Below are 26,112 nucleotides of genomic sequence, written 5' to 3'. Positions count from 1 at the left end.
ACTCTCTTAGAGTATTTACATTTACAACCATGTCCATTTCGCGAGAATTCAACTTGCCACCTCCAAATTAGCCATGACACCTCCCAAAATGCATGAAAAGACCATAATGTCCATCCAAAATCATTTACCACATTTTTCAAAATCTACGGAAAGTACCGGATTTTTCAAATTCTTGGGAGATACCGGAAATTTGAGCAGCTTACCGGAAATTTCGCAAATAAAAGTTTCTGGTATTTTTATGAAATTTTTGGTACTTTTTACCGAAAATTGTGAAATTTCCGGTATTTTGTACTGGGAATTCCAAAATTTACGGTATTTTGTACCGGAAATTTCAAAATTTCCTGTTGTTAGCTGAAGATTTCGTCTTGTAATATTTGTCCTTCGAAGAAGTCGAAAATCGAAGGAAAGATGGTTACTGATGGCCATCCCTTAAAAAATAAAAAAATGGCTACTGATGACCATGTTTCGAGAATAAAGACTTCTAAGTTCGTTATGAAGATAATGAATATTGAAAGCTAGTGAAAGTATGTGTCTTCGGGGGCTTAGACAACATTTATAAAATATATTCAAGTATTACTACTTAGCGTGTTTTCGTAGTGTTTTTTAATACACTGCCACGCGTCGAAGACGGACTCAGGCGGGAAGATTTGAAATTCGAAGACGGTTTCGTAACTGTCCAAGTAACAGATGTCGTCGCTGGAAGTTCTTATGAGAGACGTGGCAGCAGATTAGTGTAGGACCGTTAAGGTCGAAACTAGTATAAATAGGAGTCTTAATGTTAGGATTCTGTGTGTTCATTTTGTACAAATCACTCACATATTTACTCAAGTATCAAGCGTTAAGAGAAAGAGTTCGCTGAGAAAATGTACGTATGACACCACCACTTTAATACATGTGTATTATCTTTCGTTTTCGAATATCTTTCAGAATTACTGCATTCCATTTACTTCTTGCCATTTACATTTCTGTATTTTTACTTTAATGTCATTTACTTTCGAATTACTTTCATGTTATTTACTTTCAAAGTCTTTAACGTTTCTGCATTTTAAGATTCTTTACGTTTTAACAGTCCTTTTAATTTCATATGTTATGTTACTTATCTTTTCATTGAAGTCATACTTATATATAACAAAGTGATTATCAAGATTACTTGTTTCTTAATCGAACAACGCTTATTGACGAAGACGAATCATGAATATGGTTCAAATGAACATTGATAACAATCTTTTTGACTATGTGTCCTAGGATCAATCTAGTCGATCCTGCGAGTAACCAAATCATATTTATTATAGTTTGGAAGACTAGCGGTTGTTTACCGGAAATCACCGTAAACACCTGTATGTTGATAAATTTTTAAAAATACCGTAAATTATGAAATTTCCGGTATTTTGTCCAGTACCGGAAATTTTGAAATATTTGATATTTCTAGTATTTTTTATTTTTTTAAAATTCTATTTTCTTATATTTTTTGAGGTGGTATTTTGCCCTTCCGTATCATACACCACCCGCTCCTCAGCCATGGTCATCCGCTCCTCAACTCTAACCACCCCCTCATGAGCACTAGGTACCTACTCCTCAACTATAGACACCCTCTCATCAGCAACCCCCACCCAGCAATAGCCACAGACTCCTGCTGCACAACCTCCCGCTGAACAACAACCTCCGGCACAACCTCTGCAATCTCATCCTATTTCACCTTCCCGTCCACAGCAGTGGAAGCTCTACCACCCCGACGCCGAGGTAAACAGAACCTCCTACCCGCCTGCGCCTGCTCAACCTCGGCTCTATCGGTAGCCCGACCCACAACAGGTTATGCTTACCATGTCGCTTTCAGGATATGGCAGGGCGAGGTATGTAACATAGCTTAATTTTTATTATGCAATTTGATTTATACTATTTTGTTTTAATTGTGTTTTTTTTGTTACAGGAGCGTCCAGTGCTGAAGGTCACTTCTCACGGGTCGAAGTTGAAGAACTTCCACGAGGGACTGATGCATGAGGAGGTGGCAAGGATCGTTCGGGAGTTCCATTTGTTGGACTTTGCTAGATGCTCCCTGATGATGTTGGACGTCCCTCTATTATCAGCTTTTGTAGAGAGATGGCACCCGAAGACATCATCCTTCCATCTTCCAGCCGGAGAGAGGACAGTAACTCTGGATGATGTGCATTACCTGTTTCACCTTCTGATAACTGGTACATTTTTTACACCAGTTCACAGGGACCAGGCGACAACGGTGCAGATGGTGATGGATGCGTTAGAGGTTGATGAGCTGGATGGGCTCAAGGAGTTTGGTGACACTTGGGGCTTTCACCTCAGGATGTCTTGGCAGAGGAAGGTTTATCAGTAGCTTGTCGATGCAGATAGGTACAAGGCTGCCGCTAGGGCGTACATGCTACATCTAGTGGCATGTTCTATATTTGCGAACAGGTCTGCATATTATATAGATGTTTGTTATCTTACTCTCTTCAGCAACCTTGATACCCCGTGTTGAGCTTGGGGAGTGGCTACTCTTACGATGCTATACACGACGTTTGATGCCGCTTCTCGTCCTGACACCAGACAGCTTGCTGGTTATTTGAGCTTGCTACAGGTATATATTCTTACATGTTTTTTTGTGTTTTATTATATTTTACCGGAAACTTGATTATTTTTATTTATGCAGTGTTGGATCTACGAGCACTTCCCTCACATCTGTGAGCGGAGGACCCACCGTTGTGCGGTTGCTGACCCTTGTGCGATGAGGTGGAAGGCCAGACAGACCCTTTCAAGAGAGGCACCCTTGATAGAGTACATGTGGAGGCTGGATGCTCTGACGCTGGATAATGTAATCTGGACACCGTATACAGGTCACCGTGAGCATCATCATTTTGATGTAGCTTCTTTATATTTGGGGCCTGTCAGATGGGAGAGCCATGTGGGTTGATACTTGCCTGAGAGGTGTCTACGCCAGTTTGGTTATATGCAGGGCATCCCACGGCCGGTCCTAGAGGCTCCAGTTGGTGGCATTGATCGCTAGTTTCAGAGTCACATCCTTAGTTCCCCCTGTGAGAACATGGATACAGCTGTTGCGGTTTAGCAGCCTTGGCAGTGTCAGAATAGATACCTGGAGTGGTTCCTCAGAGTGTCACACCCTAGGGTCAACCCCCAGCTGCCGCAGCATTTGATGTTTCAGGGCCTTCAGGTACCAGGACTTCTTCACCACCACTACCACTACCACCATCTCCACCTCTCGCTGGTGACCAGGACAGTCGCATGTGGTACATCGCAGTTCACTTGGATAGCCTAATGGGTCTGGTGAACCCTGATGGTGATGTCCACAGTATTTTAGCTAGGTTGGCGAATGTTGCTCATGGAGGACCTAGGTTGGCGGATGTTGCACGAATATCTTAATTATTGCATAATCTTTTTGGCTAGTAAATGTTTCGAGTAGATAAAAAAAATAACATCAATGACAAACAAACATAGTTAAAAAACATCAGATGACAAACAACAAGCATAAACAGTACTTCGAAACATGAAAACCTAGACACTACCGGAAGACTCTAGACGAATCAAACACTTCATTCGGGTTTAGTTATCCTACGGCGAAGTGATTTCTGCATGACCTTCCCATCTTCATCATTTTTCAACTCGACTAAGTTATATTTCACCATTCCATTTGTATCAATCAAGTCCTCCCGAAACTCGATCTTTCTCACCCTTCAGTTATCGGAATCATACAACAATTTATTCAACATTTCTTTCAAGGTGGCAAAAGGATACAGCGTCATCTGGAATCTTGATTTGAATAACAGGGTTGCTGCCATTGAAATACACAGATACTTTAATCAAATACGGAGGAAGAGGCATTTTGTTGAAATGATGTGTTATCACATAACCCTAACACCCCTATTTATACAAATGGTGGTGCTTTCTAGACCACACAAATGTGTCGGTGCAATCAGAACCCTCCAAAAGTGTCGGCAAAACTCAATTGTTAAAAAACAAAAAATTGAAACATACTGGAAATTTAGTTTATTTCAAATTTCCGGTATATCGAAAATTTGAAAATTCCGGTATACCTGAAATTTCAAAATTCTGGTATACCTGAAATTTTAAAATTCTGATATACCTAAAATTTCAAAATTCCGATATTTCAAATAAATTAAATTTCCGATATGGTGTGTCGGAAATTCCAAATTAATTGAATTTCCGGTATTTAGTACCGAAAATTTTGTGATGCATACAAAAATTTTGCTTTAGAAATTCTTTATTTTTCACCTTTTTATCATCAAAGATAAAATTGTATTAAAAAAATTGAGAGTTAACAGATCTAAAAGAGGATGGTAAGTTAATTCCTCCCATTTCGCCCCATCTATTTTCTTTTACAGGTTTTTTTCGAGAGATGGTGAAGACCATGTAACCTCCGCTTCAATGTGAGATGATAAAGTAAATAGAGTCAAAGATGTTAGTTAAAAAGGCTAAAAAATTTAATCTAAAGTAACAGTACATTTATTGCAAAATAATACATTAAGGCTGTCAAATATGACAGTAATCAACCTTCCCTCACGCTGCCACGCACTAAACCTTCTGCACCACTGCCTTAAAGCTCTTGTGACTTTTGTGACAATGCTTCCAAAAACATTATGCCTCAAACAAGAAATTTAATTACTTTATTTTCATAGTATTTAAATTTTCTATATAAATATTTATAAACCTAGTGCAACATAGAGAATATCTAGCACGTGCACAAAAATACACCCGCATAGAGTCTATTCAAAAACATCATAATTGCATCAAATTTCAAACTTTATAACAAAAGCTGTAAAGTTTGTTACATTTTCAATATTTCATATTCTTCTTCCTACTTTTTTACATTCCATTTATCAACTAATTTAATCATTAATTTTATTAAACATGATTAACTCACTCCCCTTTAACTAGGTTATCATCAACTATGTACTTTTTTTAGCCAAATAGAGTATCGGTGTAACTAATCATCTTAAGAAACTGTTACATCCAATACTTTGATCATTGATCACATCAAGACTTCAGTATTTCTTATAAAATCCAAACGCACTAAACATGAGCGGTTTCGATAATTTTATCTTTAAACGTCATTTCTAATTATAAACGCCTTTTAACTTTGATAAGATACATCACTTCCACACTAAAAACAAACAAGCATTTGCACGACATAAATAACATCATGCACACTCATTTGAAACCATTGAACTCTAACACCACACACAAAAAGTTTATAAAAAAAAAAACAAAACACTTTTAACACAACACTTTTAACAAAGACACAACAAAAAAACATACAAAAGCATAAAGAAAAAAACATGATCAAACACTTTTGAAATATCAACTCAACAAAAATTACACATACAAGGTACTTTCCTTACACACAATCCATCTGGTAAATTTCCTAATTTACCCTTTATTACTATTCTTATTTTTACTATTACTACAGATAGATAGATGAAGATCTCGTGTAATAATACATTTCTGCATGTTACACACGTTTTATGCCAACCCTTTCAACGACGTCGTTCTGGAGCCCAATGAGGTGGAGAAGGACTAAAATGAAAAGAAACAACCCTAGAATCAAGAAGTTCCATTATGGGCGTGAAGCTCACGCACCTTGGAACTTTATACTGATTAATCGATGCACCACGAGATATAGCGTAATCCATCAATTCTTCAAATGTCCCATTCTTCACAACACGTATCTCTAATGGTCCAATAGAATTATCAGCGACTCGTCCTTGTCGATAAACAGTGTTAAAAGACTCTTCCATAACCAAACAACACTGGTTCAGAACTCCATCACTGGGAGGATTTGATGAATCCTTTATGAAAAGCTCCCAGTAGATAACATAATGTCCAGGGATGGATTTCGCATCGGCGAAACTGGTGTATTCGACGACGCTTGTGTTGAACTCTTTCAGTAACTCAGAAGCGTTTTCAATGGCTTTTTGAAGCTCTGATTCGTCGGTTTTGTCTGCTTCAATACTCAACAACACATTCTTTCTCCTCACGAATTTGAACTGTGGATCAGTGTTATAGAATCCGGTGACTTGAAGGATATCACCAACTCTGTAACGACAAAGACCAGAATAAGTTGTTATGATAAGTTCATAGAATTTACCGATTTCCACGTCAGCGAGATCCACGAGTTTGGGTGGTGAGTCACGTGAGAGAGTTATAGGTGATGAGTCATCATGGGGTAGAAACTCAAAGTAACCCATGTTAGGCATGATAGTGTACGAGACTTCATTAGGTTCTGACATAGGTTTAAGGTTGAGACCAAAATAACATTCGGATGAAGCGTACATTGTACATGGTTTTGGAAGGTTACCACTGTAATAATCCAGAGTTGGAATGTACTGAGCCATAGCACCTGTGACGATAACTTCGAGGTACTTTGTGTTAGGCCAAATACGCGGGATTATACGCTCCCAATTCTGTCCAGAACATTCTTTTGTTACGAAATCAGCGAGTTCGGGGTTCGGTTTCAGTATTTTCGACATGCATTCTCTGATGGAAGGGTCTGTGATTTTTGGGTTTAGTGTACCAGTGGAGATATCATGGGCTAATTGAGCCCAGTTCAGCTGAAGAAACCTAATGGCCCGGAGAAGCCCGGACGCGAAAACTGCGCCGACTCGGAGGACTTCATGGCGCATGATGAGCCCACAAAGCATCTGTGTGTACATGGACTGGAATGAATCGGGACACAAGATAGCTTCATTTGGGCTTGTTAGGACATTGTAAGGATCAAATGGTCTTTTCTTGAACTGTTCACTTTTGTAGTAAGCAGTTAAAACTGGACGTGCTACTAACCCACTTGGAGTCTTTGTTTCTGCTTTGATGAAAAGGAAATGAAGTGCTTTTCCTTTGTCCAAATCAGGCACATATCTGTTTCATAAAACCAAATCAAGAAAAAAAAAGTTAATCTACAATTAACAAACTAATGTTATTATTAATTTATAGTATGAAATATGAATAGAAAAGAACAAAAACCTACTGATTCATCACTGGCATGAGTAGACTGTAAAGTAACTGACGACGGTCCATTTCTTGATGAATTGTAGGCATCAATTTTCTCTCACCAGCAGAAGTTCCTGAGCTGTAGTTTTCACACCGTTTATATAATTTACAATTAATATTACATCATTTATTACATACTCATTGAAACATGATTGCAAAACTGAAAAAATATTTGTAAAAGAAGAGAGAGATATGAACCTTGTGAGAAACTCGGAGATTGGATGAGAGGACAAGATAGGAGAAGTGTCACCGTTAGCAATGCGTTGAATATCCGGTAACAGATCTTCGTAGGTGATAACGGGGACTTTGGATTTGAATGTTTCACGGTCAGTAGCACCGTTAAGTCCAAACCGTTTCAAGTACTCGGTTTCAGCGTTTTGCGAGAGAATCTCGGCGAGAACATTCTCTTGAACGGGGTCAGTGTTTATCGTCATTTCTTCAATGAATTGAAGAGAATTCGTTAAACTGTTATCGTCAACGGCAGAAGGAGGTTCTAGAAACATTTCAGATTCAACCGTCATGATGAACCAAGAACCAACTCAAGTGAATGTAACAGAAAGAAAGAGAGAAAATGCAAGTGAGATGAGAGAATGAAAGAAGAATGAATGAAGAAGGCAGGAAGGGAGAAGGGGGTATTTATAGCCACGTCATCGGCGTCCAGGTTAATGATACGCCACGTAAGCAAGCCGGAGGAAATAGTACATTTGGAAGGACGTATAAGGATTTAATGGTGGGTTAAGGAGACAGAAAAGTAAAAGCAATTGTTATTGTGAACACCAAGGGGAGACATGTGGGACCAAAAACACGTAGAGAGGAAGGATAATGGCCGACAGGTGGGACCCATATGTTTGGCCATGTCAGCAGGGTAGTAGTCAGCCAAACCACGCGGCCATTTAGTTGCAGGTTTGTTACTCACTGAAAAGGATGGGTGCCGGCTTGGAGAATTCTCGTAGCTCATTTAGTTCGGCAAGAGACAACACTAAGTTAAATAAGGATGGAGTTGTTACGGCAAATAAAGAATCATTGCTGTAATTAAATTATTCTGTTTTTCTTCTTAAAGGAGACAAAAATTTAAATTATATCTTTTTAATGTAATAGTGAAAATTTTGGAGTTTTTATTATACCACTATAAAATTAATTTTTATCTGTCCATGTCAATTAAACTTTAAAATTAGCATTAATCATTAATAAAGTCCATTCATGTCAACATTTTCTCTAAAATAAATCATACTAATAAACAAAGTTTTTTCAAAGTTTGTTAAAGCAATTCAATTATTAGGTGATTTTTAATTGCACAAATTCAAATACATGATATTCCACTTATTTACTTTTAATACTTATAATTTAAGTTACCGATAACAAAAACAAAAGTAGCTTAAAATTGGGATTGATATGATTAATGTTAATTTTACATTATCAATATAATCACTATATTTCATAAAAAAATAATTATAATATATTTACATTTCAAAATAATTGTTGTTATTTTAAATTAAGTATTAAAGTCAATTAATTATTTATTAGAACTTTATTTATTATATTTCAATATCTTGAATTATTTATTTAATTATAATTATTAGAAAAATGCTAACCATGTCATTGGGGCTAGGTGTGGCAAAACGGACGGCCCGTCCCATCCCGTCATATGCCCGCAAAAAAAAAGAGCTGGACGGGCAAGCTCACAAATTGAAATGGTCATAAAAACCTAGTCCGCCCCGCCTACATGGCGGATTGGCGGGCTTACCCGCCTATTTTTTTATTTATTATTTTTTTCATTTTTTTAATAGATTTTTGTACATTTTAATTAAGTTTTTTATATAGTTTTTAGAACAATTTTTTTATAAAGCATTTTTTAACAAATTTTACTTTAAAATATTGTATATATTCACAGATAAATGTATAAAATAAAATTATTAGAATTAGTAGAATTAGCTTAAAAGGTAGCGAATTTTGACGGAGCGGCAGGTTTTGGCGGACAAAGAGTTTTGGCAGGGCAGACTATGGCGGACTGCGGGTTTTGACGGGGCGGATTATGGAGGACGGCGGGTCTAAAATGTCAAACCAACCCGTCATTTTTTGACGGCTAGGCGTGCCAGCCCGACGGACCACGACCCGTTTTACCACCCCTACTTGGGACACTCTTTAACGGATTAAAATGGTAAACTTTTTTAAAAATGCTTGTATTTAATGCATTAAAAATTGAAATATTTACTTTTATAAAAAAATAATTTTTTTATTTAGTATACTTAAAGAGTGCCTTGAGGACACTCGTTACCAAGACCATAATTATTACTTCCTCTGCCTCAAAATAAATGTCATTTAAGGTTGTTACACATAATTAAGAAAAGTAATGATTGAATCAATAAAGATAATATTTTTACAAAATTATGCTTAATTACTATTGATTGTTATATATTATTATGACTTAAAAAGAGTGTAAATAAATGATAAAATTGATTAAAAAATAGTTAATGTTATATTAGAAAAATAAAGACTCTATTATTTTGAGAGAATTTTTTATGACTAAAAGGTGTATAATAATTAAGGGTAATACATTATAATTATTATTGAAATCAGTATAATTGATCATTATAGTAAAAGTCGCATACAATTTAAATAGAATAATTTTAAGAGATCTAGAGTTAATCAAAAGTGGGCTCATGCAAATTTTGACATGAGAAAGTTTGGCATAAGTTGTCGCAATTATCCGTACAAAAGACCGATTGTTGTCGCGAAAGAATTTTTGGCACACGGAAATAGTAGGAAGTAATTGCGGCACACGGAAATAGGAGGCAATTAATTGTAATCTCTCTGTTTTAAATTTTTCTTTTCACATTTAATATTATGCGGTTTTTTTTGTTATAACTTCATACATTAATTTCAACAAATTAAGAAGATTAATTTAATAAAAATATAATATTTAATAATAATAGTATTTTTTTAATGTATATGTATGCTAAAACGTTTAACGTCACTCATTTTAAAATAGGAAAAATAACACACAAATGTTGTGAAGACATAACAAAGAGATATACCTAAAATTATGTGAGATATTGGATCGGACTCTAGTATGATCAAAGGGTAGCCTCTTGGTTCGACAGTTCGACAGGGTTAAGCATGAAATCGAAGGTTGTTCACATACTGGTGTCGAAGTGTGCATGCTGTAGTCGAAGATGGATCTAGCATACTCGAAGATGCTAGGGTTATTAGCATGTTAAATTAGGTTTTAGTGGTTAAACCCTTATTTGTTAAGTTAACTTGTTTATTAAGCTGGCTTGTGTAATGGGCCTTGTGGAAAAAGTCCATTAGTTAGTATGTTAGGTTTTTATAAATAGCATACTAGTCTCTCATCATTGCAACGCTGCAAATCCTAATTTAGGGTGAGAGACGTTATTTGTTATTTATTCTTGTAATATTGTTTTCTAAGAGAAAGTAAAGAATAGTAGTTATAACCAACTTTTGTGTTCTTCTTCTTCATAGTCCTTTATTCTTCTCTTGTTTTATACTTTGTTCTTGGCATTGTATCACAACAAATTGGTGCGGTGAGCGTGGAGAAGATGACTTCAACGAAGTATGAGATTTAAAAGTTCACCGGAGCGAATGATTTCAGTCTGTGGTGCTTGAAGATGAAAGTCCTACTGGTTCAGCAGGGTTGCTTGGAAGCGTTGAAGGGAGAGGCAGCCATGAATGCTACATTAACGGCAGCAGAGAAGACGACTATGATCGAGAAAGCACACAACACAATTTTGTTGAGCCTTGGTGATAAGGTTCTCAGACATGTATCAAAGGAGACGACGACATCATGGCTATGGATGAAACTTGAAAGTTTGTGCATGACCAAATCATTCATAAATCGACTCTACCTGAAGCAAGCTTTGTATTTATTCAAGATGATTGAAGACAAAGTGTTAGCGGAGCAGTTGGATATGTTCAGCAAGCTGATTCTTGATCTTGAAAATATTGATATGAAGATCGATGATGAAGATCAAACGCTGTTACTATTGTGCTCTTTGCCTCGATCACATGTTCACTTCAAAGAAACTCTCATGTATGGAAGGGAGTCCCTGACCTTTGAAGAAGTTCAATCAGCCCTGTATTCTAAGGACTTGAATGAACGAAAGGAGCATAAACCTTTGATTATTGGTGAAGGTTTGGCCGTTAAAGGAAAATTCTTGCGAAAGGATGGTAAGTTCGACAAGAAGAAAGGCAAAAGTCAGCAGAAGTCTTATAGTGGCGAAGCATCTGGTATTCGATGTTATCATTGTAAGAAAGAGGGTCACACGAGAAAGGTGAGCCCTCAACGCCTGAAAGATCATGAAGGTAAGGATAATGGCAATGCAGCCATTGTTCAAGATAATTTCGAATCATCTGATGTCCTTGTGGTTTCGAATCATCTATGAAGGAGTGGATTATGGATTCAGGTTGCACTTGGCACATGACTCCAAACAAAGACTTGTTTGAGGAATTATGTGATCAAGATGGTGAATCAGAGCTGCTGGGAAACAACAAAGCTTGCAAGATTGTAGGTGTTGGGTATGTGAGATTCAAGATCCATGATGAGTCACTAAGGTTGTTGACTGAAGTCAGGTATGTTCCTGATTTGAAGAGAAATCTGCTTTCTCTTGGTGAATTTGACAAGAAAGGATATGTTTTCCAAGGAGAGAATAGTATTTTAAGAGTCATGAAGGGGTCGAAGGAAGTCTTGAGAGGCGTGAAGAAACAAGACTTGTATACCCTTGAGGCTGAAGTTGTAAGTGGTTGACAAATGTTTCAACCACGAAACCTTTGTCGAAGACAGAAATCTGACACATGAGATTGGGCCATGTCAGTGAAAGGGGTCTGGTCAAATTAGGGAAACAAAATCTGCTTGGTGGAGACAAAGTCGAAAAGCTGAAGTTTTGTGAACCCTGTGTACTAGGAAAATCTTGCAGGGTGAAGTTCAACAAAGGCAAACAAAGAACACATGGATCGCTTGATTACATCCATGATGATCTTTTGGGGCCTGCAAGGTGTCCATCACATTCAGGAGCAAGGTATTTTCTATCCATAGTTGATGACTATTCCAGGAAGTTGTAGGTATTCATCCAGAAGACTAAGGATGAAACTTTTGAGAATTTCAAAAGTTGGAAGACTCCGGTCAAAAATCAGACTGGCAGAAAGGTCAAGAGGTTGAGAACCGACAATGGCCTTAAATTTTGCAATGAGGCGTTCGACAGTTTTTGTGGTGCCTCTGGTATTGCAAGGCACAAAACTACTGCAGGTACTCCACAACAAAATGGTTTGGCTAAAAGGTTTAATCGAACTATTTTAGAGAGAGTCAGATGCATGTTGACTAGTGCCGGATTAAATAAGGTGTTCTGGGCTGAGGTTGTTTCGATAGCAACATATCTGATAAATAGATGTCCTTCGACAGTGTTAGATATGAAGACACCTGAAGAAGTTTGGTCGGGACATCCACCAGATCTCGACAGACTAAGAATATTTGGCTGCATAGCCTATGCTCACATTAGGCAAGACAGGTTCGAACCTAGAGCTCTGAAATGCATGTTCATGGGATACCCTAAAGGAGTCAAAGCTTATAGGCTATGGTGCCTAGATCCAGGTCACAGGAGGTGTATCACCAGTCGAGATGTAGTTTTCAATGAAGCTGAAATGGCTTTTAAGAAAACTGATGATGATGGTCGAAGTGCAGAAATATCAGACGAAGAGCTGGAACAGGTAGAGATTCCTGTTGAGGTGGAGCAAGTTGATACTGAATTGCATATCCTTGATGAAGTCGAAGAAGAAGCAGAAGATGCTGAGGAAGTTGAGGAAATTGTCGATGACTACCTATTGTCAAGAGATAGGTCAAAAAGAGTCATGAAGCCACTTCAGAGACTTGGGTATGCAGATCTTATAGCTTATGCCTTAATCTTAGCAAGTGAGGTTCTAGACGAAGAACCTAGAGACTACAAGAAATTTATGAGGAGTCGAAATAAAACTGAATGGCTGAAGGCCATGGATGATGAGATGAAATCTATTCATGATAATCACAATTGGGAACTGATCAAGAAACCTCTGGGGCAAGGTTAGTCAGCTGTAAATGGATTTTCAAAGTTAAGGAAGGAATCAAATGAGTGACGTCAAAAAGATACAAGGCAAGGCTAGTCGCAAGGGGTTTCACTTAGAAAGAAGGTGTCGACTTTAATGATGTGTTTTCTCCTGTTGTGAAGCATAGGTCCATTCGAATGTTGCTTTCCATGGTGGCACAGTTCAACCTTGAACTGGAACAGATGGATGTGAAGATTGTGTTCTTGTATGGTGATCTAGATGAAACAATCCTGATGAGGCAACCTGAAGGGTATGTCGAAAAGGGGAAGAAGATTATGTGTGCAGGCTAAAGAGATCTTTGTATGGTCTGAAACAATCTCCTCGGCAGTGGAATAGGATATTCAACAAGTTCATGGCACGCATAAGTTTCGTTAGAAGTCAGTTCGACCACTGCGTTTACTTCAGATTTCGACCTGGAAACTCATTTGTTATTTTGTTGCTTTATGGGGATTATATTCTCATAGAAAGCAACAATTTCGAAGATGTAATGAGGGTGAAGGCTGAACTCAATAAGGAGTTCGATATGAAGGATCTGGGAGCTGCTTCCAGAATTCTTGGAATTGACATTCGAAGAGATAGAAAGAAGTCTAAGTTATGTTTATCTCAAGAGGCATACCTACGGAAGATTCTTGAAAAGTTTGGTATGTCGAATTCGAAGCCAGTTGTGACTCCGACAAACCCTCAATTCAAGCTGAGTATTAATCTGTGTCCCAGTACTGATGTCGAAAGATCCTATATGAATAGCATCCCATATGCTAATATAGTTGGTTCTTTGATGTATGTTATGGTCTGTACTAGACCCGACATAGCATATGCAGTAAGTCTTGTAAGCAGGTACATGGCGAATCCTAGAAAGGCTCACTGGCAAACATTGAAGTGGATTTTAAGGTACATAAATGGGTCTCTGAATAGATTCCTAATTTATGGTGGATCCTTGGGTGAAGATAGTAAATCAGTAAACGAAGGATATGTCGACTCTAATTATGTAGATTGTATGGATTCTAGAAAATCTATTTCTGGATATGTTTTCACTAGGTTTGGCATATCAATTAGTTGGAAAGCAACACTTCAGAAGGTTGTTGCTTTATCAACCACTGAAGGGGAGTATATTGCCTTAACTGAAGTTGTGAAAGAAGCATTGTGGCTTGAAGGTTTTGCAAAGGAGCTGAAACTTCAAGGTCGAGGTATCACTGTTAAATGTGATAGTCAAAGTGCAATACACCTGTCGAAGAATTCAGCCTATCATGAGTGAACTAAGCACATCGATGTGAGGTTGCATTTCGTCAAAGGAGTAATCGAGCGTAGAGAAGTTCAAGTGCTGAAGGTTTTGACATATCACTATGCTGCTGATATGATCACCAAGTCATTGCCGAGTTGCAAGTTTTTCCACTGTATGCAGTTGATAAAGCTGCATGAAGAAAGCTAGTTTGTTCCCTTGATGTTGTAGAGTTAGGTCCAAGGTGGATATTTGTGAGATATTGGATCGAACTCTAGTATGGTCGAAGGGTAGCCTCTTGGTTCGACAGCTTGACAGGGTTGAGGATGAAGTCGAAGGTTGTTCACATGCTGGTGTCGAAGTGTGCATGCTGTAGTCGAAGATGGGTCCAGCATGCGGTGTCGAAGATGCTAAGGTTATTAGCATGTTAAATTAGGTTTTAGTGGTTAAACCCTAATTTGTTAAGTTAGCTTGTTTATTAAGTTGGCTTGTGTAATGGGACTTGTAAAAAAAAGCCCATTAGTTAGTATGTTAGGTTTTATTATAAATAGCATACTAGTCTCTCATCATTGCAACGCTGCAAATCCTGATTTAGGGTGAGAGAGGTTATTTGTTATTCTTGTAAACTTGTAATCTTGTTTTCTAAGAGAAAGTAAATAATAGAAGTAATAACCAACTCTTGTGTTCTTCTTCTTCCTTGTCCTTTATTCTTCCCTTGTTTTATACTTTGTTATTGGCATTGAATTCAAAACAAATTTAAACTTGGTTAAGAAGCTTTGTCCTATGTTAGCATTTAAATTTAGAGAATATTTTAATTCACCTCTTGAAACTCTTAGGCACCATACGCAATTACGTTAATACCCCTACTTCCAAAAATCTTTTTTCGTTTAGAATTTGTTTTTTATCTACATCTACGAAAGTAGTTTAAAATGGTTAACATATGAAAAAAATTATTCTCATATTTTTTGTGTCATTTATTTGATTTATTTGAATTTTTATTCATTTAAATGCAAAATAAATTAAATAAAATCACAAAATAAATGAAATAAATTATGAGTTCCTATCCTAACTATATGAAAGGCCCGAATAATACCTCCAAGGCCCAAATTTTCGTTCACAAGGCTATGGAGAGGTTTTGTCCAAATTTAGGAAGAAAACATAAAATTTTCAATCAAGTTTCTTTCTCTCCAAATACCTAAAGCCCAAGCCTTTTTGGTTACCCTAATTTAATCATATATATTCACATAAACAAGTACAGCTAGGGGAGGACGAAAAAAGTGGTGAACAGAGGGTTTCAAAGCTTCCAAAATTTCTTCAAAACTAGGGCACAACGAATAATCTTCTTCAGCGAGTTTCAACTGATCTAAAGCACTCCATCATTGTCCATAAACGTTCAGGGACGCATCCCAGTTGTTCTCGAGACCCATAGTAGCCCGTGTTATCTTCTCCAAGTGAAATCAGTTTGCTTATGTTCTTTGAAATTTAATCTGCATATACATGCCATTTAAATTCGTTTCATGCATATATACTTTTTACTGATAACTCCTGGATACGTTTAGCATCATTACTCTGAAGTTTGGACGCTGGAATAGTCACTTGCCATAGCTAGGGCTTCAAGAACGAGTCTCTTCTAAACCCTAGTTACACTCGCTTCTAAGACAAACGAACACCAGATTCAGGATCAGGAGAGGTTTTTTAGTCAATCTGGGTTTTTACTTTGACCGTTTTGATCATTTTCTGGAGTTATCATATTTGTAGGTTTTGCTATGAATAATCGTAGCTAAATCGCAGGAAATTCCAAGCAGATCCGTAGCAAATCTCCAGGTGTGGAACGATGAAGAAGATGAATAGTGACTTTGAATTTTGGACCACGCTTGGGGCATCGTTATTGGCTAGTCAACGAACAGACCCACTCTCTCTCCATATCATTGGCTCGCGCGTGAGCATGAGGGGCCCGCGTTTGACTTTTAATTTGAATTTTCAATTTAGGTCACATTTTTTAATATATTGATTGTGTGTACATCTATTATTGAATCAACATCGCAGCTCACTCGGTTGAAGGAAGGCGCTAGCAACATACATGGCAGGGGTTCGATACCCCCTGGGGACAATTAAATTTTTACCAAGACTTTTCACAGGATCCCATGCGCTCAGCCTTACGCACCCCACCATACGCCTTCACATCCAGCCACACGATCACACTGAAGCCAGATCTAAAGGCCCCAGAAGCGCAGCTCTATGATGCTCCGCCAGGGATCTACCACACTAGATCCAGAGCTAAGTTTTTTAATTTTCCTTTTATTTTTAATTACATAAATGCTTACATTTTATTTTCTTTTTCTATTATGATTTATTTTAATAAATCAGTTTTTTTTTTTAGTAAAATTATAAAAAAAAATTATCGTAATCCCGATTTTTCACAATTTTATCAATAATTGTTTTTAGACAATAAAAACTATTATCTTTTTATATACTTTTAAATTTTATTAACTTCGATACATTTATAAACCCCGTAGCCTTAGGTTTACTGGTAGGTGTTGCCCATTAACCCTGTTTAACTTTTGGCTCATTCAGGGTCTTTTGCCATGCCCTTTTTGTTTGCTTAAATTATTATTATTTTTATTGTTTGATCTGCCACATTATAATTATTGAGAACTTTAATGCACTACCATTCTCTTCTTTATACCCAGATTTTCAGGGTTAATCAAAGAACCTTCAGCCACGCGCCATGCCAATTAAAAAGCTAAGTTCTAATCCTTTTCTTATTTAAATGTTATTTTATCTTTTAAATTTTGCCTTATAGATTAAATTAGGGTTTAACTTCAAAAGTCAATGAACTCTTCATACACTCACCGCTTTTCTGTCTACTTTTCCTTTTCCAAATTTTCAGGGTTAGCCAACCGTCAAAGCTCGATCAGTCGGTAACCCTAAAACCTAACCTCATTTATTTTCTGTCTTAATTATTATTTATGTCAGACTTATTGCATTATTGATCCGCTGGTTTCTTTTTCCCCTTCCCCATATTATTGCGTGGTTAGTAATTTAGGGAATGTAACCTTGAACTGAATTAAAGCCATTTAATTACAAGATAATAAATATATGAATTAATCACGTGATTGTTGCACCCACGCACCTTTTTTGGTAACCTCTCTTGTTGCCTGTTGCCTTGTTGCCTTGTGTTTTTTGCAGAATAGCCATGTCTCTCGAATACGAGGATACCTCAGCCATGTTGCCTCGACTAATGCAAAGATCATAAGTCCCTAATGATGCTGCCTTCGATACACTAAATATGATCCCGTCCCTCGGAAGTTGCCTACAAAAGGTTGAGGTATCCTCTGGTTGCGTAAACGAAAGGCTATTCTGACCCTCCCCTTAGACTACCTGCCTCTCTATGGCATGGGACAGTCTTATGGCGAACGATATTGCGACGACCCTTCAACCTCCAAATGAAAGGCTTCCTGCCCTCTTATGGCATGGATAGACCCTTTCACCCTGAAAGGCTAAAAGACTTGTTTTTCTACATTATTAAGGTAATTGCTCCTAATTGCCTTGCTCTGGCTAAAATCTTTTTCTACTTTTTTTTCATAAACCTTCAATATGGCTACGCTCATTTACGAGCTAAAGTCCGTATTCACTTCTTCTACATTTCTTTCAAAAAGAGCAAAGCAATTAAGAGCCCATGGAAAACCATGGATGCAAAGGGTGCCTTACACCTTCCCTTTGCATAAATTACCCCCCGTACTCAGTTTCTTTTTAAAAAGGTTTTTCTGTTCTTTTAGCCTTTCTGATATTTTGGATAAAATAAAAGTCGGTGGCGACTCTTGCTTACCGCGACATTTCGATAAAGTCAGTTCACCGTATTACAGAACTGGCGACTCTGCTGGGGATTTTTCGATTAAAAGAGGGGTTACCTTAATAGTTTAGGAATCACTTAAATGTTTTATATTGTTTGCTTTGTTTGCTTTACTTTTCAGGGCTGTTTTGGGAAATAAATGAGGGACGAATCCTATTCCCGAATTCAAGAACACTTAAGATTAGGAGCGGCATAGTCATGGAGACCCCCCTTGTGCATGCTTGGGGTTGGTCAAAATGAAGTTCGCGCTTGATTTAGGCCTCCACTGGTTATTGTGTACCTCTTTTGCATGAGAGAGGTTTATGCATGTATCTTTGGGTGCGTCAGAGCTCAGGGACCTTTAATCACCTTTAACCCATCTTGACTTTTAGGAACGTAGTGGGGGGGGGGGGGGGCTATTCTTGGTGCATGCCAAGTTATGGTCGCTACCCGATACTACAACTCAGATAGGTTTCTTCCTAAAGTATCATTGTGTGGTATGCATGTACCATGTTCGAGGGTGCTTTAGAGGGGGCTGGCAATTCTGAGTCACTTGGTAGAACCTGTTGCTGAAATCTCTTTATCCATAAAAATACCTTTGGGGAAGGGTATCTCACATGATCTAAACTCCATGCAAGCCGAGCCTAAGGACTTGTGTGACTTGTGTGACCTACGTGACTTGTATGTGTTTGCTACTAACCTTCATTTCCTTGCAGGTTTTGTTAAAAGGGCTTGTTCGCTCTTACTTTCTCACGCTTTGCCTAATGAACTGCATTCGCATGACATCATGACATCATAAGCATAACATGATTTAACTAACCCTTTCAAGGATCTTAGGGATTTAGGGCGCACAATTTCAGGGACTCCTATCAAGGACTAATTTCCTAATCAAGGGGCGAGAGGATTTATTTTCCTCTGGCCACACACCTTCCAATTCAAAGACTCAGTACCTAGAAAGGGGCAAGAGGATTTATTTTCCTCTGGCCATGTACCTTTAAATTCAGAAGTATCCCGAATCAGAGGCAATGACCCACTCGATATGGTGAGCTTGATTCTTAAAGAAGGACGCTTAAAAACAAAAGCCAAGGTTCTTCAGACGAAGCTGGGACTGATTAAATTTCTAATGCTAACTAAATTCCTTAAAAGATCCTTGAAAACATTTCATGTGCATTCATAACATTGCATAGCAGGTTTCCGTAATAGGCTTCCCATTCTCTCTCGCTGTTTATTTCCGCACAAATGAATCTCGAGCAATCAGTCAAAAATCTTCAGGCTCAGAATAACCGATTCCAAGTTTTGATTCTGAACTTAGCCAAGGGGCAAGACGAGTTGAAAAACCTTGTTAACCCAGAAGAAAAAGGAGCAGCATACGCAACAAAGTTTATTCCATGGCACATGCTGCTGTCTCAAGTTTTACAACAATTGCTCAATCGGAGCTTGATAACTATATTGCCTCCGTATTCAGTTTCCGCCAATCCTGCTCCTGGGTACAAATATAATGCAAGATGTGCTTATCATTCATTACTAGCCATGATACCGAATATTGTGGACCATTGGAGCTTGGGATTCAAGACTTAATTGACGACAAGATCATTGACTTCAACTCACCTGAGAAGCCTCATATGGCTAATGCTATGTACAACTAGAAAGGTCATAATGAATGCAACCTATCTGTTGAAGCAGTTCTACAACAACGAAGAAAGCCAGACGTACCTAAGCGACAATTCACCAAGATCAACATGTCGTTGGCTCAAGCATTACAACATCTATTGAAGATCGAATTGAGTACTCTGAGGGACACTTCTAAGAATCCTAGCACCTCCGCTACTGGCTATCAACCCAATGCGAGATGCGCATACCATTTCAACAGTCCTGGACAGGACACTAACAATTGCTGAACATTGACGAATAAGAATCGAGATCTGATCGATGACGGGGAAATCAAATTCAACCCTCCTGAAAACTCCTGGGATGATCACTGCTCCTATGCCTAGTCCTGACAAGACTGACTGACGTCTAGACGGACGAACTTTTGGATCATTAGACCACTTTCATTTGCAAGTTTCTTTTCTGTTTGTTTAAACATTTGACTCATGATAGACATTATATGTTTTAGTAATCATCATTAGTGCATTGCATATGTTTGTCTTGAATAAATTATTTCGCTATCACTCATTTTAAATTGCGTCTTTACTTTGCATATGTTTTGTGATACTCGACTCCTGATAAAGTTGTATGCCTTTTGAGGGAGGATGACAAAAATGATACCGCAACTTCATACAGTGTGCTTTTGAATAGACTATGCTGACGATGTACATGCATTGTTTCAATTCCTAAAACAGCGGAGATATAAGGATGTTTATCCCTCGTCAACCCCTTTGAGCCTAAGGTGTAGGAGTTTTCTTTTATGTGCAAATTGAAACCCTTTAATCATAACCCGGGGCAGGTAGTTACTCAATTAACTCAGTCATGCCAGTATGCTTTTACACAAATACTGATGGGTTCCCGTAACCGTTAAGACAGACAGTCAACATCTATCAAAAGGAAAAAAGAATTGTTAAGTCAAAAGCTATGAAGGAGACTTATCGAAATATCCCGCTGACTGTAATCTCAAAATAAACAGTTCAGGCAAAAGTTAGGGATAACAAAGTCAAAAAAGAGGTCACTAAAAATCCTCGACAAAAGAAAACATTTCAAAAGAGGCCACTAAAAATCCTCGACCAAAGCAAAAAGAATTACAAAGCAGGATGACTGCCTGTCCAAATAAAAATGTCGGTGTTTCAACCATCATCAAATGTCAATATTATGACTTCAAGCTCTGCTAAGACTTAAACACAAAAGTTAACTGAGCATAGGATCGAAGAACATCAAGAAGATTGAGATGGGTACAAATAAACTTTGAGCCTTTATCCTTTGTTTCTTGAACCGTGAACCAAGCCACGTTACAACCCTTGAAAGTCCTAACTGAAGTAGGGTTAGTTCGAAAGCATACTGTCATAAAAAAGGTATCCTGACTCCTTAAGGTTTACCAAAAATGCTGAGTTGATATTTCGTTTTTACAAACACCACGTTGTTACAAATATCATGTCTTTACAAATACCATGCTTTTACATCTCTTGTTTTAATGTTTTTCAAAAAAAACTCAAGACAAACATATGCATTGCATCTCATGAATACATTATTAAACATATTCTGCTACATAATTTCAAATGTTAGCAACAGGAAGAACCTGCACAGGGTACAACTAATGACTAACAATTATCCCGACAGACAAGATCACTCCAGAAGCAATGTCTCCTGCGTATACAAGGGGCACGACGTGTTTTGTCCAAACAATCTGGGGCAATCAAGTCAAGATTCCAAGAAACTCTCAAATGCCTATATCCCAAGTGGGTTTCAAACTATTTCCCGATCAATCTGAGGCAATCAAGTCAAGATTCAGAGAATCTCTCAGGAGCATCGACAATCAGGGGCATGCACCCAAGTGGGGTCGAAGCTACTGCCCGATCAGTCAGGGGCATCATACTAAGTACTAGGGGCATGTCGCCCATAGCGCACATCTCATAAAGTCCTCGCAAGGCGAATCTTTCGAAAGTTCCTACTAGCAGGGGCAAATCTATGCAAGTCTAGTTTGACATCTTGATCAATACTCAGTGGTGTGTCCTAATCAAATCCAGGAATGGTAGTTACTATAATACTAGGGGCAACTTTCAAGACACCCATGTCTCCCCACCGAGCCGGGTTCACAAGATCATATCCCCACAGAGTAATCATTAAGAAGATATCTTCAAATGCTCTCGTCCCGACAAAGACATGGCTCCCCAATAGAGTTTATATCTTCAACACTACCGGTTCTTCAACACGTTGCTTTTCTCCAACATGGTTTACTAATATCTTTCATCCCCAGTCAGGGTACATCAAATTACTATTCATCCCCAAGCAGAAATCATAAATCTCCAGCTGATCATCTTCAAGACAAGATCAGACAACAAAATCACAAGGATATAAAAATTTATTTTCTCAATCAAGACAACATAAATCATATTCACATATCATATGTCATAAACATATTCATACATCGCATACATTACCTCATAATGAATTCATACGTAACACGCGAGTTTCTCATTTATTTTGAGAGACTCGTCGCATAATACATGCATCATGACATTGCATAAAGACTAACTTTACCTTTTTCAGGATACAGGTACAGACAAATGAACGAAATCTCCAACTTTCCAGGATCTAATTCAGCTACTACGAATGGTACTGACATAGTCAACGCTCGAAGATCTAATTCATTTACCACGAACGGTGGTGACACGATCATTTTCAAAGATCTAATTCAGTTACTACGAATGGTACTGACACGATCGACTCTCAGAGATCTAATTCCATCATCACGAATGGTGTGGACACGATCAATTACCTCCTCAGTCTAATTCAGTTACTACGAACGGTACTGACACGACAAGAGATCTAATTCTATCATCACGAACGGTGTAGACACGATCATCTTTCCAAGATCTAATTCAGTTGCTATGAACGGTACTGACACGATCAACCTTTAAGGATCTAGTTCTATCATCACAAACGGTATAGACACGATCATCTTTCCAAGATCTAATTCAGGTATTACGAACGGTACTGACACGATCAACACTCGAAGATCTAATTCTGTCATCACGAACGGTGTAGACACGACCATCCTTCCCAAGTCTAATTCAGTTACTACGAACGGTGCTGACACGATCAATCTCCAACAAACACTTCTTAACATACTAAGTGCAGATTCAACCTAACGCACGGTTTTCCATACATCTACGGATGCAAATTGGATTAGTCTAACACACGACTTATCCTTCAACCTAACGCACGGTTTTCCAGACATCTACGGATGCAAATTGGATTTAGTCTAACGCACGACTTATCCTTCAACCTAACGCACGGTTTTCCAGACATCTACGGATGCAAATTGGGTAGTCTAACGCACGACTTATCCTTCAACCTAACGCACGATTTTCCAGACATCTACGGATGCAAATTGGATTTAGTCTAATGCACGACTCATCCTTTGACCTAACGCACGGTTTTCCAGACATCTACGGATGCAAATTGGATATAGTCTAACGCACGACTCGTCCTTCAGCCTAACGCACGGTTTTCCAGACATTTGCGGATGCAATTTGGATTTAGTCTAACGCACGACTCGTCCTTCGACCTAACGCACGGTTTTCCAGACATCTGCGGGTGCAATTTAAGTCTAACGTACGACTCAACCTAAGTCTATACCTCAGAAACGGCCTAACGTACGACGTATTCTGACTCTCAAGTCTATCAAGTTGGATGGCATCTTCAAGCCCATCTCAATCATACACTTTCTCCAAATACCTGGATGGCATCTCCAAGCCCATCTCGGACAAAAGTCCCTACTTCAGCAAGGACAAATTTCTTGGTATTCTAGTGTTCAATCATCTTCCACCTTCAGATACCGACTGGCATACAAACCACTCTACATCTTTAGGTTTAAGACGATTGAACAGGGGCAGCTGTCATACCCCAAAATTTGCCCATACTATTTCTCCTATTCAAATTCAAGTCAAGGTACAAAGCTCAAAGACACCCTCTCCTAAACAAGGTTCAAAGAACTAGGGTTTTGTTGTTCTAAGGAAAAATCAATGAACCAATGGCTCTAAGACATCCCATATGGTCTATGATACTCCACACTACCTCCATGACAAATTTCAGGTCTCAATTCAAAAGATTGATCACTCAATTGCTCAGAAAGTCAACAGTCGACTGGGTTGACCCAAAAAGTCAACTGTGGTCAGAGTACAGTCAAAACTTCTGATTTTTTGTCAACATCCTCATATTGAAGTATCATTCACCATTTGATCAATAATTGATCATGGTTCATCAAGGAAAGATCAGAAATCAACAATTCCAAAAGTTTCTAAATTAGGGTTTTTCATAGGAGAAAGTCAACTGAACTTTGACCAGCCATAACTCCCACATGGAACATCATAAATTTTCCATACAAAGCTCATCTTCAATGAAATTCAATTATCTACAACTTTGATGTCAGACCCAAGGTCAAGAAATGCTTCCGCATAAGGGATATAAGTCAAAACATTACAGGTCCTTCTAGAAGCTCGCAGAAAGCTGTTTTTTGTCAGGAGCCATATCATCAAGATAAAATCCTCAAATGCAAAATATGTTCCAAAGTGGGTTGTAGGAGACATCTTGGGCTTTTCAAAAAGTACAAGAACACTCCCATATGATCATTCTTGAGAGAGTTATGGCTTTCACAATTTGGCAAAATTTGAGAAATATATGGAAAGTCAATTTGAACAAATTTAATATTTTTGACTAATGGGCTTAAATATGAGTGTCCATACATGATCACGAGTCTGATAAGGGACCATAAAATTATTCTCATATTTTTTGTGTCATTTATTTGATTTATTTGAATTTTTATCCATTTAAATGCAAAATAAATTAAATAAAATCACAAAATAAATGAAATAAATTATGAGTTCCTATCCTAACTATATGAAAGGCCCGAATAATACCTCCAAGGCCCAAATTTTCGTTCACAAGGCTATTGAGAGGTTTTGTCCAAATTTAGGAAGAAAACATAAAATTTTCAATCAAGTTTCTTTCTCTCCAAAGACCTAAAGCCCAAGCCTTTTTGGTTGCCCTAATTTAATCATATATATTTACATAAACATGTGCAGCCAGGGGAGGACGAAAAAAGTGGTGAACAGAGGGTTTCAAAGCTTCCAAAATTTCTTCAAAACTAGGGCACAACGAATAATCTTCTTCAGCGAGTTTCAACTGATCTAAAGCACTCCATCATTGTCCATAAACGTTTAGCAACGCATCCCAGTTGTTCTCGAGACCCATAGTAGCCCGTGTTATCTTCTCCAAGTGAAATCGGTTTGCTTATGTTCTTTGAAATTTAATCTGCATATACATGCCATTTAAATTTGTTTCATGCATATATACCTGTTACTGATAACTCCTGGATACGTTTAGCATCATTACTCTGAAGTTTGGACGCTGGAATAGTCACTTGCCATAGTTAGGGCTTCAAGAATGAGTCTCTTTGAAACCCTAGTTACACTCGCTTCTAAGACAAACGAACACCGGATTCAGGATCAGGAGAGGTTTTTTAGTCAATCCTGGTTTTTACTTTGACCGTTTTGATCGTTTTCTGGAGTTATCATATTTGCAGGTTTTGCTATGAATAATCGTAGCTAAATCGCAGGAATATCCAAGCAGATCCGTAGCAAATCTCCAGGTGTGGAACGATGAAGAAGATGAATAGTGACTTTGAATTTTTGACCATGCTTGGGGCATCGTTATTGGCTAGTCAACGAACAGACCCACTCTCTCTCCATATCATTGGCTCGCGCGTGAACATGAGGGGCCCGCGTTTGACTTTTAATTTGAATTTTCAATTTAGGTCACGTTTTTTAATATATTGATTGTGTGTACATCTATTATCGAATCAACATCGCAGCTCACTCGGTTGAAGGAAGGCGCTAGCAACATACATGGCAGGGGTTCGATACCCCCTGGGGACAATTAAATTTTTACCAAGGCTTTTCACAAGATCCCATGCGCTCAGCCTTACGCACCCCACCATACGCCTTCACATCCAGCCACACGATCGCACTGAAGCCAGATCTAAAGGCCCCAGTTGCGCAACTCCATGATGCTCCGCCAGGGATCTACCACACTAGATCCAGAGCTAAGTTTTTTAATTTTCCTTTTATTTTTAATTACATAAATGCTTACATTTTATTTTCTTTTTCTATAATGATTTATTTTAATAAATCAGTTTTTTTTAGTAAAATTATAATTTTTTTTTATCGTAAATCCAATTTTTCACAATTTTATCAATAATTGTTTTTAGACAATAAAAACTATTATCTTT

General features: G+C 38.0%; 1 protein-coding gene across 1 annotated transcript; it reads right to left on the bottom strand.

Moving 5' to 3' along the window:
- Positions 1–5,325: 5,325 nt before the first annotated feature.
- LOC131652235 (indole-3-acetic acid-amido synthetase GH3.3-like) lies at positions 5,326–7,643 on the bottom strand. The gene is made up of 3 exons (XM_058922043.1): positions 7,231–7,643; positions 7,010–7,111; positions 5,326–6,900 (listed from the first exon to the last, which is right to left on the bottom strand). Exons 1-3 carry the CDS (start codon positions 7,551–7,553, stop codon positions 5,523–5,525), a joined length of 1,803 nt encoding a protein of 600 aa, XP_058778026.1. The 5' UTR covers positions 7,554–7,643; the 3' UTR covers positions 5,326–5,522.
- Positions 7,644–26,112: the final 18,469 nt, after the last annotated feature.

The sequence above is a fragment of the Vicia villosa genome, linkage group LG2 (genome assembly GCF_029867415.1).
Source record: "Vicia villosa cultivar HV-30 ecotype Madison, WI linkage group LG2, Vvil1.0, whole genome shotgun sequence".
NCBI classification, from domain to species: Eukaryota; Viridiplantae; Streptophyta; class Magnoliopsida; order Fabales; family Fabaceae; genus Vicia; species Vicia villosa.
Note: the sequence above shows the minus strand (reverse complement) of the source record. Positions and strands in the feature narration are given on the sequence as shown.